The sequence below is a fragment of the Sinohyriopsis cumingii genome, chromosome 2 (assembly GCF_028554795.1).
Source record: "Sinohyriopsis cumingii isolate HCF-2022 chromosome 2, ASM2855479v2, whole genome shotgun sequence".
NCBI classification, from domain to species: domain Eukaryota; kingdom Metazoa; phylum Mollusca; class Bivalvia; order Unionida; family Unionidae; genus Sinohyriopsis; species Sinohyriopsis cumingii.
Genome location: NC_142962.1, coordinates 64,668,078 through 64,685,487, shown reverse-complemented (window position 1 = coordinate 64,685,487; position 17,410 = coordinate 64,668,078). Strand labels below are relative to the sequence as shown.

The 17,410-nt window shown below is 33.1% G+C and overlaps 1 protein-coding gene across 1 annotated transcript in view; it reads left to right on the top strand.

Moving 5' to 3' along the window:
* Window positions 1-17,410, top strand: part of LOC149805056 (uncharacterized) — a 374,091-nt gene that overhangs the window by 279,094 nt on the left and 77,587 nt on the right. Inside the window, exons 69-74 of the mRNA XM_089946913.1 lie at window positions 1,174-1,322; window positions 5,221-5,362; window positions 10,201-10,304; window positions 11,104-11,313; window positions 13,116-13,290; window positions 13,953-14,227. Of these exons, the coding sequence (XP_089803039.1) occupies window positions 1,174-1,322; window positions 5,221-5,362; window positions 10,201-10,304; window positions 11,104-11,313; window positions 13,116-13,290; window positions 13,953-14,227 (1,055 nt within the window). The remainder of the gene's footprint in view (window positions 1-1,173; window positions 1,323-5,220; window positions 5,363-10,200; window positions 10,305-11,103; window positions 11,314-13,115; window positions 13,291-13,952; window positions 14,228-17,410) is intronic.

Genomic DNA, 17,410 nt, shown 5'->3' with positions numbered 1-17,410 from the left:
TAATTATGAATTTTTAATAACTGATGATCCTTCTTAGTGGAATAATTTACTTCCTTATTATACCCACACCAACAAAGCTGAGAGATCATATTGCATTTTCCCTGTTTGTGTGTTCATTTTTATGTTAATCTGTTCTTTCATTTGTTTGTTATGTGCTCACTATCTCTGACCTTACTTACGTACACTTTTGAAAATGGGTCTATGGATGCATTTCAAGGAGGTTAAGTAAGCCATGCTACAAATAGGTCTGTCTGACATTATTTTGACACTTGAGAGAATTGTATATTTCAGCCATTCACTACATCCTCATTACCGTAATTCACTACATCCTCATTACCGTAATTCACTACATCCTCATTACCGTAATTCACTACATCCTCATTACCGTAATTCACTACATCCTCATTACCGTAATTCACTACATCCTCATTACCGTAATTCACTACATCCTCATTACCATAATTCACTACATCCTCATTACCGTAATTCACTACATCCTCATTACCGTAATTCACTACATCCTCATTACCTATTTCACCTACAATTGTAAAAATTAATATTTGGATACATCTCAGCCATACTAAAATTTGGTCACTATGATCTAATTTCACAAATTTGTGACATATGTATTTTCAGTCAGATTTCTTTACATCCCCTAAAGCTTTAACCTAATTAAATCAAGATAAATAGAATATAGCTTCATTGATATTTCATAATTATACTGAATAAATATTGTTGTAAATAACTCAGATATAGTAAAGTTTTATATATACTTCTTTACATATTGTGGCCACTTACAAATTTGATGAAAATGATTTTCTTTTCTTTATTACCATGAACAAAAATAGAATACAGTATATTTTACTTGTAAATGTGTTTCAGCTTACCCAGAGAAAATGCAGGAGATTGAGAGGTGTTTATTTAGTCTATCATCATTCAAGTAAATAAGTGAATAATAGAGGGCCAGAAGTTGTATTAGTTGCGTATAATTCATTGAAAAATAAATACACATATACTGTATATGCTTCCACTTTTGGCCTCTTAGGCATGACATATTCCACTAATTTGGCATTATAAAATACAGAACCTGCAATGCATCCATTGCCCCTCACCCACCTCCAGAACTGTTCTTATACATTCATTATCTGTGGTAATAACAATGTATTCTTGCAGCTGCGAGTATTAACATGCCCCGCTACATTAATGTAGACACATACTTGGACATACAGTGGGATGAATTCTATTCAAAAGTGGACATGTTGATGTATTATGTAGCTGTTGCTGACCATACAGATGCTCTTGGAACAAGTTGCAAACATTATGTAAGTACAAGTAAAATCATTATTTAAAAAATAAATGATGCCTAATTCCATGCCTAAAGGACAACTATTTGCCTAAAATATATTTATCAGATTATCTCATCAAAGCTGAATGCTTTAATTTTGTATAATGAAGTTGTGATATAGGTTAAAGTTAAGTGATTATCACACTTTATGAATGACCAAAGTGGGTGGTATTAGAAAAAATAGGAATAATATAGCTTTAAATGGATGCCAAGTAAATCTTTTATTTGCATATAAAACTCAAGCAAAAATTAGAATTTATGAGGTCAGATTTTTTAAAAAGGTAAAATATCAGTTCTGAGCTGAAGTTTGTGTCCAGATTCTAGATTTGCTCCTGTGAGATTTAAAATATACCAGTTCAAGCATTGCACAGACTGGTGAAACTCTGCAAATATTAGTTTAAGTTTGAGAATCATAAGAAAAACAGGAGGACCAGCAGGTGAAAAATTTTGGATCCAAAAGCAAGAAATAATGGAACTCCAATTTGTACCCTTCAGCTCGTGTGAGGGCCAAGTAGCCAATTTAAAACAACTTCAATACATCTGACCAACTGGTTATGAACATCTCAGTCTTGCATGGATTCAGTCAGAATTAACAAGACATCTTTGTTCTCCATCCCAATTCAGCTGAAAATTACAATATCTTCTGGTCCTGATAAGCTAAACCAAGGATTGTGCACTAAATTTTGGTGATATTATCAACCTAGAAAAACTGTAAATGACAAATGTGGTCTCATCAGGTTGGTGTTGTCCTGTTTGATAGAGTATATTTTTTATATGATTATAAATCAAGAGATGTAGAAAATGTGGCTAATTAAAGTATATTATTTGATATAATAGTTTTACAACCTTATCTAATTTGTGGTGTTAATTTTTTTTTCATGATTAATTGTGTAGTTGCCTCAAGCAGCCCAGGTGAGTGACCTAAGCTAAGATATAACCCATCAATCTAAGCTTATGAATGCCCTAACATCCACATATATTTTGTAGTTTACCTGGGTGTAAGGCCAAGTGAGTTTTTGTTATGGTCCTGTGTCCATCATGTGTTTTACATCATGCATCATACAGACATCAGCAATTGCTTTTACAACCAAAGAGGCCATATTTCTGACTAAATATTGATAGCAATTGAAATATTGGCTTGTATCTCAGATAAGTTTCATAATGAGTCTGATTTATATATATTAGTGAGGTGATCTTGCATTGGATTGGCTGATCTTGTTACCACTCTTGAAGCCATATCTTTATAAGTTTTGAATACACTTGAAATATGGGCATGTATCAGATGAGCTTGACAATGTGTGAGATTTATGTGTGTTAGTGACATGTCCTTGCAGTGGCAGAGCTTGAAGCCTTATTTCTGATCTATCACACATGAGATTCATAATGAGAGAGATTTAGGCATGTTAGTTTGCATGACCTTGTGTATGATTGGCTGAACTCTGAAAGCCATACTTCTGATTTGATTTTGATTAAACTTGGAACAGAGACTTATATGAGACCTTGCACAAATCTATAGTGAGCAAGAGCTATATATATTAATGAATTTATCTTGTATCTGATTGGTTGAGTTTCTTACCAGTTTAGATTCTCTTCTGATTGACTGTGATTATACTTAAGTAGACTTAAATCATCAAGATCACAGACTAGTGTAATTCAGAGTAAAATCTACCATTGTTAAGGAGGTGAACTTGTATCTGATTACCTGAACCAGTCAACACTGTTACAACTTATTTCATATCAGATTTTTGTTTATTTTGCTTAATTGGCCTGTATGATCTCGATATCAGCCAAGGTTTAGTATGAGTCAGATCAATGCATATTAAGTGAGTAATCTGCATTTGTTTGGCTCATCTCCTTTCCGTTAATGAAATGGTATTTTTTGACCAGTTGTGATAAAACTTAGTAAATTGGTTAATACCAGAAAATGTTCTTTGAGTTTTATTATGAGTATGAGCAAGACCTATATATATATATATATATATATATATATATATATATATATATATATATATATAAGGTGATCATGAGTCTAATTGGCTGAACATGTTCCCACTCCAGAGACTGTTTTTGATTGGATGTTAATCAGAGTTGATAAAAAGGTTCATATCATCAAGATCTCAGTTCAGCATTATTACATATGAGTGATATCCATGCCTATTAATGACATGATCTTGTATGTGATTGACTGAGCTTTTTAAATAGTCTTGTATTATGATGGATGAAATTTATTGTGAGCCTTATATTATAAGCATATTTATCAGGTAATCCTGTATCTGATTGACTGAACTTGTTACCACTCTTGTGATCCAAGTTTGAACCAATTTTGTTATGTTTATCTTTGACCAGGTCTATAATAAATGAGATTTGCTCATATTAATGAGATGATCTTGCATCCATTTGACTGAGCTTGTTATCTCTCCAGATCAAAAGACTATATTTCTCATATAATTATGAAAACTTTTGAAATGGGATATATTGATAAACATGGTAAATAGGGTATATCATAACTTGGATTGACTCAATTAAGAGTATGCACTTTTGCATATTAATTTTGTCTTTTTCTTTGGAAAGAAGTTTATAAGACTATAGTAATTGAGGTAAAACTGCAATTAAAAAATGTTTGGAAGAAAAATTATATGAGGTCATATTCTTACATTACTACTTAAGCTTAGTGAAATCAGCAACAAGATATTTAAGTCAGTTTATTGATGTCAAGTCCACATGGGCTTCTGTCTTTAAATAAATGTCACTGTAAAGCCTCATCTTAACAAAGACACAATTTTGATGATGAATACATTTTTACCCCCATTCTTCAAAATTGTGGCAGGCTACCCACTGAAAATATACATCATAATAGCTTGAGAACACTTTAATACCACCTTAATGATGCTGCCATAAATTGGCAAGTGTACTATGTTATATCTGTCTGGCTGTTCATCCATCTATATCATAGTTTTCAGGGGATTACTGTAACATACTGGTAAATAAAATCTTTAGAGGTGTGTTGCCCAGTGTTTTGATTTGGGAGTCTAGTGTTGTTAAGTTATGGTCATTGTGACCTGTTAACACAAATGTTTTTTATGCAGTGATCTTGGATTCTGTTATACATATTTTCAGCAATCTTTACAATTGGGTTGAACTAATGATGCAAAGAAAATTTTAGGTCTAAATTTTAGATCAGCAGTTGCTGTCAATGTGATCTTCATTAAACCTTTGAGATATGATGCCATTAACAATGTAAATAATCTTGATATTGATTTTGGCATCTAAAAGGTGAAAGGAAAATGACTTCTTGCAACTTTGTTCTACTAAACTGACCCCCACCCCCCACCAGACTGCCTGGATATGCTGCTCTTGAGGAATTAAAAAAAACTCTTGATTTAAGGATCTATTGTTTAAGGTTAAAATCTCTGTGAACCAAGCAAACATTTCTTCCTGACAAGTTATGCTGTCCATAACTTTCAACAAATTTTTTGCATTTTGGTTGCCCTTATAAAGAATTTTTAAACTATTTTTGTATCGATATCAAGGTCACCATGACCTTAAAATGTTAAAACAAAGAAAATAATATGGGAAGTGTTTGTATTGTGTACTGTTATCATTAGTCTCAGTTTACTTCAGTGTGACCAGAGTCAGTAAAACCATACATAGTCATGCATGTCTTGAAAATCATGACCATTGATGCAACCAGTGATTGGGCTTTTGAATACTCTAGATTGCACCTTTTTGTTATTTGTTCCAAATTAAACTTTAAAGTTTTTCCATTCAAGTTCTTTGATGAGTGTGATAATTAGAAGATTTTTGTTTATTTCTTTTGTTTTGGACTCAGTATTATTAAGGTTGATTGCTAATCATAATGGGTTGTGATATTGCAGATTGAAGGTGGAAGGGCTACACAAGATGAGAAAACAAGGCTTTTTAACATGTATCCTGTGACTAATGTTGGACAAAATACTTTTGCCAAGCTGCAGAATTTAAAGCTTACACAGGGAAATACTTACTATGCTTGGGCAATGGGTAAGAATATGACAATGAAGAAACTTCGTTCTCACAAATTTCATGAAATTTAATTAATAGAAATGTTTTGTTTGCATAGAATCTCTGACAGCTTAAAGTCAGAAATTTTGGGGTAGATTCAGAATAGGTGTCGTTTATATGCACACTTTCTGATGATCACTTTAAGAGACAAATTTGTTTTGTCTGTGACCCTCACTATTAGCTCTTGCTTAAATTATTACTTTAACTTTTGCACTGAAATTTGTTTTTTCTTTATGAATTATTATCTGGTCTGTAACGAAATTGGATAATTGATGTGGTATCCAACATGTGAATATCAGCAAAAGGAGAGGTATTAATTTGATCTACCTGTATAATTAATTTTAGTTCCAGAAATTTCAGTGACTAATGATGCAAAACAAATTTTGTTTATAGCAGGAAGAGGTTGACATTTTTTTAAAGATGAATTGTACTCAATTTATGCCAATTTTCATCAAGGAATGGAATTTAAAATAATATGAATTAATTCATTTTTGCAAATATCATTATATGTAATTTTACAAATAATTAACAATTTTAATTAGTGTTTATATTTGTGGATGAGAATTAAGGGGATTCCGTTGTCTTTACATATGAATCTTTTTTGTTTTTTTAAATTCGAAATCCACAAAAATTAGTTCCCATGAAAAAATGAATGACAGTAGACATCCAGAGAAACAAAAGAATGACTAAAGGAATATTGTCACTACTATGGTGAGACTAGTCACATGACACAGGTGTCTTATAAAACAAAGTGAGTGCTAAAAACAACATCAATTGGGACACAAACAGAAACTTTGAATCAGTGTATTATACACACTAGGATGCTGGCAAAGAGGAGAATTCTACTGCTTCATTTCTGAGAAATACTCTAAATTCAAATTTATATAGTTAGACTATTTACCCTGTCCAATTGACACTACTGTATATGCAAAAGTTCAAGGATATTCAGGTTCTATCTGTGACATTGCAGACTCTAATAAATATAAGCATTTAATTATGTACAGATGATAAATGTAGTATGAGCATAATCTCCTTGAGTTGCCCTTTGCATGATGACATACATCTAATTATATAAAACTAATCAAAAAAGTTTTTAATACAGTCACTTAAATGTAGAAAGTGTTGTGGGTGAAATGTATATATCAGAGAAGATGCAGACAAGCATCGTGACTTGGAATAACAAAATTTTTAGTGTATTTGGGTGGAATTTCTTCAAAACAATGCAGAACCATTCCTAGTTGGTACTGACCACCTTCCTCCAGAGTAATTTGGAATGGCAACTTATTGAAACAAATAGAAAATGTTCTTGCACAGGTGAAAGAAATGTATATACTAGGGGATGTAAATAAGGACTTACTCAGTACACAGATGAGGAACAACCAGTTGGAATTATTGAATCATTAGGTCTTGTCCAGCTGGTAAATAAACCCACAAGGGCAGCAGAAATATTGGTCACTTTAATTGACCACATTTATACCAATCAACCAATGTGGCAAATGACTACAACCCTACTGTTCTCACAATGAAAGTAAAATTCAAGACAAATAGGGAAAAAAAACACTAAACTATCACTTATGGATTATTCAAATATTTTATGGAGAAAAATTTCTTGATGACCAAAATAAAGGTTTATGAAATATAATCCAAAATTTTAATGATATAGATCAAGCTCACAGGGTGTGGACTGACTTATTTATGGATGCAGTCTCTTATTTGGACCGATTTATTGATGTAGTCTCTAAACATGCACCACTGAAAGTACATAAGGTAAAGAGTGGAATCCATCCTAATTGGCTTATTACTGAAATCTTAGATGCCTTGAAAACATGAAACCAATTCAAGGCAATATAAAACCTGTTCAATATAAAGTATGGAGAATTAAAATATTAAGTATGATTAACAAAGGTGAATTAAACTTATTCAGTACTTGAAAATGAAAAGGGCAATTCAAATTCAATTTGGAAAGTTTTCCAAAGAACTCATTCATGGAACACATAGGAATCAGACCAATAAAATTCACTCACCTCTGGTAAATGGCATCATTGTCACTGACAACACTGATATTACAATTGTTGTCAATGTTTTTTCATCAACACTACCACAGAATGAAAGGAACCATTGATAAAAAACAACTTTGATGAATTTAAAAGGTTCTGCACCTGGTGAGCAACATGTCTAGGGTGGTATGTTTCTCTATCCCACCAGTATCAAAGAACATTGTAAAAAAATGTCTTACTGAATTTGATACCATGACAGCTACAGGATTTGATTAGATAGGTCTATGACTCAAAAAAACATCTGCATCAGCTATTTCAGATAGCATAAACGTTGATAGTTCATTTGTATTGCAACCACATCTGTCCTCTAAGATGGAAAACTTCAAACTTAATGCCCATTTACATATCAGGTTTTAGGGAAGATTCAGATAACTACCAACCAATTTTGATATTACTAAACTTGTTAAGATTGATTGAAAAAGCAAATCTATGACACATTTATGTCATACTTAAACAAATATTCACTGTAACACCCTAAATAGTCAGACTTTAGACAGAATAATTTTTGCAAGACTGCCTTGATCTCACTGATAAATGGCTTCAAGCACTTGATCACGGTAGAATAATATCTGTACTTTCAGATTTCAGGAAAATATTTGACAAGGTGGATCATGAAATCCTTTTGAGCAAACTGACAATTTACCAATGTGATGACAGCTCAACCAACTGGTTTACTTCATACTTACATGAGAGAACACAACATGTTTATATAAATGATATTCTTACTGATTCTGGAACAATATATATGGAGTCCCACCGGGCTCAATTCTAGGTCCATTACTATTTATATTATTTAATAACAACCTACTACTTTTATTAAATTTTCCTTGCTTTCTATGTTGATTGATGTGCTCTGTTTTGAAGATGTGTTTTAGGGTAATTCAAATGATGAAAACGTAGCAAAGCTAGCACATCTTTAAAAAAAAAAGCATTCGTACTAATATCAATCCAAACAGAAAACAGGGAAAACTTAGCTGGTAGGTTAAAAATATTACCTGTTGAAGACTGAATCCATTTGAGAAAAGCTAAGTTAATGTTCATTATAGCCAATAAGAATGCTCCTGTCTATTTATAGTCACTATTCCAGTATAGGCTACCTGGTAACACACCCAACCTAAGAGCCATGTCTACCAAACAGTATAAAATTTCCAAATCAAATAAGGAATTATTCAAAAGAAGTTTCCATTACTCAGAAACTTGGTTCTGGAATAGTATTCCAGTTGATATTAGAAATGGTCACTCTATTTCCTTCTTCCAAACCCAATGTATTCAGTGGGTTCAGAAATGTTGTTAAATTGAGAATGAAAACAACTGTATTTGTATTCATGAATGCCTCTGGGCATTATTAAATATGCTACCCATCTATATGGCATTAATTTCATATTGCATGTATTTTGACTATATGGGTTCAGTATTTATGGGTGAGTGTCTATGTGGAGGGGAAAAAGGAAGGAATGTAAATATATTGTTAAGACTCTAGGTCTTGAAATATATAATATAGGGAAGTGAAACTAGAAACATCAAGTTATTTAATTCTTTACAATACAAAGTGAAAATTTCAGAGACACAGTATTTTGAATTAAATCCCAGATAATTCTCAATGTCCTATCACATGTCCAAAATTTTGAATGTCCTGAATGAATTCCAATAGTCTTGAATGTTCTGATGAACTACAATGGTGCAAACCAGAATGTCTTTGAATGAGGTTACAATAATCCCAAGTAGAGTGTTAGTCCAATAGTCAATGAGCACTTTAGTACTTTCAATGAATATTTTAAATAAATAATTAATTACATCTGAACATATCTGCATACTTTTATCAAGGATTCCCACAGACTTTTATATAACAGGATTTGTTTATGAAATCCCTAGTTATACGCATTTTCACTTCACTTATAACATAATACAATGTTAAGAATTCCTATAGAAAAACCTAGTCCAACTTTTAAACAAGACTGGCCTTGAACTCTTGCCATGTAAACAAGTTATTTACTGCTTACTGTCATGGATAAAACTTAACTATGTAAACATTCTCTTTACACCTTATAACTATGGACAAAAGTTTAGCACACATTATCAATAAATATACTTAACATTATTGTTATATATTCATGATGCTTAGTATACATATATATATATATATATATATATATATATATATATATATATATATATATATATATATATATATATATATGCATATGTGTGCGCATATCTGTTTTGTATGAGGACTTCATGGTAGATTAGTTCTTTTGTGGTACCAACTTTAAATAAAGTCATTATTATCAGACTACTAATTCATTTTCCATAGAACTTAAGGCTAATATATAAAAATAACACTATATTTCCATTAGATTGGCATATAAACCACACATGATTCCATTTATTAGAGCTAGAGAATTTGTTCAGCCTTGAAAAACGTGTTTTGCAGCATTATCTTGCACTTCATGCTGCTTATCAGGGGACTCCATGGTCTGCACCTAATAACAAAGCTTCACACCAAGAGTCCATATACAGTTTGTCAGTAGGAAATTAAATGCAGGATATCAAATTTAAAGTAAATATATGTTGTCAATTATATTACATAGATTAAAATTTATGAAATGAATAATGAAATAATATTAAATCCAACTACAAGCCAATGGATGCTTCTTGGAATATTTAGTACCAAATTTTCTATTCCTCCACTAGTAGACTGGTCCACTAGCTTTAAAATAATTAGTTGTCCAATACCTACATGGTGTCAAATTCCAATTGTAGGCTTGGACAAGGCTGGAGAGTGTAATATGAGCATGCACAAGTTTACAATAGATGTGACCCCACCCAGCAGAGGTCAGCTGAGAGCAGGACCATATTTTGGAATGGTAAGTCATCCACTTAAATATTGTTGGATGTATATGCATGGATCTGATGTGGTCAGTTGCATTTTTGAACATAGTTTTAAGAGTGAGGAATCTCCTAAGGATAATTCTTTTGGCTCGAAATTTGCTTAGATTTTAAGCACCTGCAAAAGGTTTATGGTCAGAGCACTTATCTATCATGCCAAATTCTGATACTTGGGGTATTGTTGTTGTTGTGGTTGGTTTAGCACCAGTTTCAACACAAGATGCTATCCACGGCAGCCAGAATAACTGTTGGAGAAAGAACATGGGAAAACCCCAGTAAGAATTGCAGACCAATGGGATGCTTGCCAGTAGTTATACAGGCCACCATATATAGCATATCATGTGCTGAAAAATGCCATTAACCCACAACAAAAACAACAACCAAACTTAATTGAGGTGCAATATTTCAAGCCCCCTGCAACAAAATAACTACTTACTTTGCCAGTTAGGAATGGGTCTTGAATAAGATCCTGATATATGTTGCAATATGTTTTTTGGTGTGTCTGTTGTATTCTTTCAAGTCTGACCCAGCAAGTCTTCACTACTCTTACTCAAAGGTTACATGGTGTAAAGGAAAACCTTATTAGGAAACTTTAAATTTTGGCATATTTTGGTGCCATCAACAAAATAAAAAAATATGCCTTAGTTTACCATATTCATTTTATTGGCTTACATCTTCAGATCAACCAAGTCTTTTGCTAATAGATGTTTTTATTTATTGCATTTTTATAATATATTGTTTGAAAAATTGTATATTTCATGACCTAACCCATTTCAGGCTGTGTCCTATACACCCTATTCGGACAGCATTGCTGCACACTGGGGAGGATATATGGATGCAGAGTCTGGTATCAAGCACTACAATCTGACACTGTTGAAGAGAGATTCCTGTCTGTCAGCTGATACTGACCCAATGACGGAGCTTGTGTCCAGTATCATTTTGGGTCCTAATACTACCACTTTCACAATCCGAGATTTATCTCTTGTGGTGGGTACCAAACTGAATTACATTTTTATTTGTGGAGATACCTGATATTTTGCTTGTTTCTTTAAAAATGTAATAGTTAATCATCAAATTTTATTTAAAAAGAATCTATTTCTTGATTTTTATGTCTGTATGTTATACAAAGATGTATGCAGTATTCTGGAAAAGTCTCAAAATTAGGATCTTATGAAATTTAAAGTTAAACGTATTGTGAAAGTATCTGAGAATTTATTTATTCTCAACATAATTAAGGATTTAAAGGAATTTTCATCATTTAATGCCTTTTAAATGCACTTCAAGGCTAATTTTTATGTCCATTATTAGCAGAGCTGTGATGTTGTCCAATGGTCCATCTGTTACCAGATCTGGCACAATAACTCAAGTTTTCCACTATATACAGTTACCAAACTTTGACAACCATTTGCACATTTTCAGTATTGAAAGGTCATAAGTAATTTCATTTTGTAGACCATTTACATGGGTTTGCACATCATGTATGTAAGAGTCCTTTTCACTGAGAGGTCATCAGGTCAAATTTAAAAGTCTGTGATGATGAAACAATTGGGTTTGTAGAACTTTTGTTCTAGAGTAAGTTGCTTGATCAAACTTTTGATTATGTGATCTAAAGGTCAGAGATCGCTGTCATGGTAAGTCTAATAAAGCAATAATGGTTTTCTATACAGTATGTTTAGTTAAGGACACCTTACTCTTAATTGAGAACTGATGGTCAGTAACGTTTAGCCATGTGCTACTAGTGTCTTTACAGAGGACTATAAAACATAGGGTGTACTGTACATGCTAAATTTTCCATGCTTGAGGTAGTAGAAAAGACTGAGTGTGTCCTTGCTGCATGCCATGAGTTGCATCCCATAACTTGAAGGAGACAATCTTATGGTTAGGAAAAGGACAGGCCAATGGTTGTCACTTTGATGTAAGATGCACTTTGGCCATAACTTCATCTAGACCAGTGGGAAGGGCCCAGTCTCATCAATCAGATAATCACACCAGGCTTCAGGGCTCTGTTTAAGATGTATAGTTTTTGTGATTTGCATACATTAAAAATAGCTAAAGCACTTCATGACTTGTATGGAAAGCTGAAAAGAATGAAAACATTTGTTCTGTCCAACTACTTGTGAAGTGTTGCTACAAAGCTTACTGTGACAATCTACTTCACTCAGTGTGATTTGTGAAGATACCCATTAAAATATTAAATATATTGTGTTAGAATTATAAGGAGGTGATAAAGATATATTTGTGTACATTCATGCAGCTATTATTTCGTTTACGTGAATTTTGTTCTCTGTTCACTAACCTCTCTCCCTGCCACTTTACAGGGGCCCTTGTTGACCTTGAAGTCTAAGATGTTCCCCTTTACAGATCACTCACACATTTCACCTCTGTCTACATGAGTTTGAGTTTCAGCTCAACCAATGTATATTATATAAGAAAGCTTGCCAATAGCTTCTTGTGGGTCAGTAGTTCTTCTCTGGGTCTTCATGGGTTCATCCTCCATAAGATATACTGGCAGCTATGTATAGCTTATCTTGTGCTGAAAACTGGCATAAAACCCTACAAAACCAAACCAAAACATCAGTCCTTCACATTTTATAGAGTTTTGGTACATAAGACAGCAATAATAGACCTCAGATAAAATGTTACACATAGTGAGGAAGGACTATAAAATGATTTTTTTTTACATGTTTGAGGTAATGTCAAAGGAAATGAATATATTTTAGCCTGAGCAATGAATGAAAAATCTTATTTGAAAATAGTGCACACTCTGATGATAAAACATTTTCTTTTAGAGAGCATCACCCTACTATGTGAAGCTTGAGGTTGTAAATGAAGCTGACCTGTCCATAACAGAGATTACTACACCTGTTCTTTTTGACAATTCAACACCCATGGCTGGACATGTTACAGAAGGAAATGAATTTAAAGATGATGTGGTGTGGTGGGGATCAACAACACACATATCAGGTGAGCAAGTTAACTTTTAATGGATGCAATACATCCAAGCACCTGCCTGATTCATTTATGCACCAATTATGATGTTGAAATCTCCTGTTATTGTCTCCAAATCTGCATTAAGCTTCGTGAGAAAATGTTTTTTGTAATCAAATATATTGTTCATAAGTGTTGTAACAAAAGGTTTGTGCATAATTAATAGTTAATTGGTAAACATATCAATGGTTTACGTTGTTTTAATGTTTCCACTGCTTGCAGTTGGGGGATTTCTAATTTGGCAAGGTCCATCCATCCCAAGAAACTTGTTAGCAAGATTACACAAAAAATGATTCATTTTGTTACATATTTCTTTGCTTTTGTCTTGTTAACACAATTACTAGTAAACAAAAACCATTTGAGGTGGAATTTTAATAGGTATTTTGTATTCATCTATCAACAACCTGGTTGGTGAATCTGTTCATTTTTTGCACATTTTACAAATCATATAATTTGACTTCATTATCATTGTTGATGACCTGAAAAGATTTGTATGTTATGATAGTAATTTTGTAAATTTAATTAATTTTTTTTAATAACTTTTTGATATACTTGTTGGTCTGCATTTTCATCTTTTTCTGAAATTGAAAACTTGAAAAATGGTTTACTAATTGACAGTACTTCTGTTCATGTTTTAGGCATAATTCTTCATCTTCAATCTCCTGATGGCCCATCTTGTCCAGCTAAATTAGTTTCCCTCACAGACTCATCAGTGTGGAAGTCTAGCAACATGTCTGGTTTTCATGATCCAAGTGGAAAAGTCTGGCGACTGCAGCATCGGCCAGCCAATGTGTTTAAAGATCACATCCATAACGAAGTCAAAATCAAACTGGCCCGGGATTCTAAAGAGGACTCCATGTATTCCTCCATCTACTACAGGTCTGCTGAGATGGCACTAGGGGGGACATATGAGGTGTGTTTTATACAGAGTTAATTTGTTAAGAATTTGTAATTTCAAACTGTGTGTAGTGTTTGCATATGCTGTGCTGTCAGCAAAAAGTTTCCATTGCACATTTTGACATTTGGTTTGTATGTATAGCTTTAGTATTTTTTGAAACTGTCTCCTTGATTTGTGCCTGTCATTATTATTTGTAATATGAAAAGCAAAATAAAATAATAGATAATTATGGTTTAGCAGCAGCATAGATTAAGGATGATACATATGAGCTGTGCCTTGCATGTACAGAATATACTTCACAAGTAATATGCAGTGTGAACACTATATGGTCAAAAATTGGTCTGAGAGTGTATACCGGTAGTCAACCAAGGCAAGGAAGAGGGTGATGATGATGCAAATTTTAAAATTCCTCAAGTAATTGCAGTACAATTGGGGATTAGTAATGATGTAATGGTGGTTGTTTTTAATTTACCACCCTTACCTTTTAATTACCTCTGTGACAATTATTCATAGATTTATGCTGTTATATTTTTTATTAGCTAACCTGACTGACAGTAGTTATCTAGTAGTGTGTAACAAATGTCCCAGTGACATGGTTGCAGGTAAGATGATAAATTCACAGATTGTAAAGGCTATGAATATTTTTGATAACTGGAAGAAATTGGCATGCATATATTTACAAAACTACTACACCACTCCCTTGATAACTCATGCCCTAATAACTCACAAACCCGCTTATAGCAAAGGGTCAGGTGTGTATCCCATTTTTTAAACCAGAAAATACCCAAAAAATTCATCCCTATTTCTTGAACTTGAAGAAAATTGCATTCAGAATTGGTAACTGAAACATTGATATGTCACTCATTTTATGGTTGAAAATGGTAGACAGGACCTGGAAATTTTAATCAACATTTTGGAAATATCAACTTTCAATTAGAAGTCATTTAACTGGTTACATTTTCTTTCCAAACAACATTCTTAGTATACTGTAATTAAAGATATTCAAGGAAATTTTGATCAATGAAAATGTCACTTATGCCTAGTGTATGCTGTACATTAATATTTAAATGCCAATGAAATAATTTTTATTAAGTGAAATTTGTGTTTTAATTCAATCTTTTAGTTCCTCTTAAGTGTAATCATCATAAATACGTGTATTTAAACTTAAAACGTGTCAATCTACCATAACAACTATGTCTGCAAGCATTTCTCTGAGAACCTAATTAAGTGCTGACCGTGTTTTGATAACTGATAACGATGGTCTCAAAAAATAAATGTCACTAGTGTTTGAAGAAAAAAAAGAATCTTGTTTGGCAGTGTATCAACAGTTAGTCTAGTTCCCTGCTGCTTTGACTCCCAGCTTGGCACTATATGATTAAATACCACTCCAGGAACAAGACTAATCAGCAAAACAAAAAGCAGTGATGTAATACACAGATGTTTTCGTGTACATGTGATGATTGTTGAAACCAGTAGAAACGATCTTTCACATTTTGGATATTTTGAAAATAAATGTTTTTTATACAGAATAAAATAATGAACAACTTCATTAAAAAAAGCAAGTTATTAACAGTTTTTATTGACAGGATTGTAAAATGAGGACTCAGTCATTAAACAGCCCAGTTCCCTAGCCCCCCTGCAGTTTTCTCGATATGTGAGTGGGTTTATTTTCAATTTTTGGAGGTCCCTTGGTAACTCATGCCCTTGCTTATAGTGCAGTCTATAGTTATGGACCCTGTTGTATGCGAGTTATTGAGGGAGAGGTGTAGTAATGTATTATATCTGATTTGCATTGCAGACATTGTCTAAATAAATCACGTAATGCTTACCCATTTTAACTTTTATTTATTGTGTATATCCCAGAACTTTGGCTAAATAAGTAAAATATATGAATCATACAATTGGGGATCAGACCTACTAGCCAATTTTGATTTGAACGGGCTAAAATCCCTCACCCTGGTTCAAACTGGAATCTGAATCTGTTTTGGAGCTTGTAATGGCTCATTTCAGAAAAATCTGGGCCATTATTCCAGACCTTACTGAATCTGTTATCTTACTAACCTGTTTCCTGATAGCTTTAGCTTCAGTATAAAGGTTGAGTGACGTCTTTTCATTCAACCTGAACTATCTTTTGTTCATATTGGATGTTTTTTTTATCCTTGTGACTCAACCAGGCATAGTAGTCAAGAACCAGTCATCATAAGGGGGCAGTCAGAGAGGTGTCATAAGATCCCTCTCATCTATAATTAAGTTGAGAACTGCAGCATGCACAAAGGACTCTTTCTCTTCATCTGGATGAGAAAGCAGGTCATCACATCCCAAGCCAGATCTTCATAGCTTAAGTGGGTTATATGCTCGGCATACTCTGATGTCTCAAATTCACCTAATGAGAATTTCAGCTCATGAAATAGATATGAGCAATCAAATGTAATGTCTTGATCAAAGATATCACAAAAGCTGTTGGCAGGTATGGAATGTAAACCTTCTCAAGTTTTGATCTAAGTGATTTCATTTTACAAAGACAAAACCTTAATCTGATGGGTCCTAAGGCTGTAGCGCAGATGACCACCAGACCCAATTAACCAACAAAACCTCTTAGCATTGCTGGATTCACCAGTCAATATTGATGATAATAAGATTTCACTAATTGTCTTCTTAATCTGATAGAGTAGTTTCAGTTCATGTGACCATATGCTGAGATGTTTTAAATGGATGGTGGGTTATTATTCATATGGGGAATCCAATCTTTTTTCACTAGAAGGATACCCAAGGTATAGGTAGGATGCTCAGCATACCCTTCTCCTATTACCTATTCTCCTGACATTAATGTGATTGAGGAATATATTTGAAATAGAAAGCAAATTTGTAAGTAAATTATGTTTCTCTGAGGATACATACCTGATTACATTACTTAATAAATCCTCCCAACCACCCTGCCTGCCATGCAAGCATCCTCATCAGTATATCACTCTGATTAAAAACTAGTGACATCTGGTGGTGGTAAGGCTATGTAATGGACAAGAGTTATATGAATTTTCATGTTTAGTAAGGCTGGATTCTGGAGATAGCAGGCATATCCCTAATGTTAATGTGATTGGGTAAATGTTCTCAGAAAAAGATAATTTACTTTGATATTCACTTTTTTTTTGATGATCAAAATATGTGTACTGTAAATCACATCATTATCATGAGTATGAA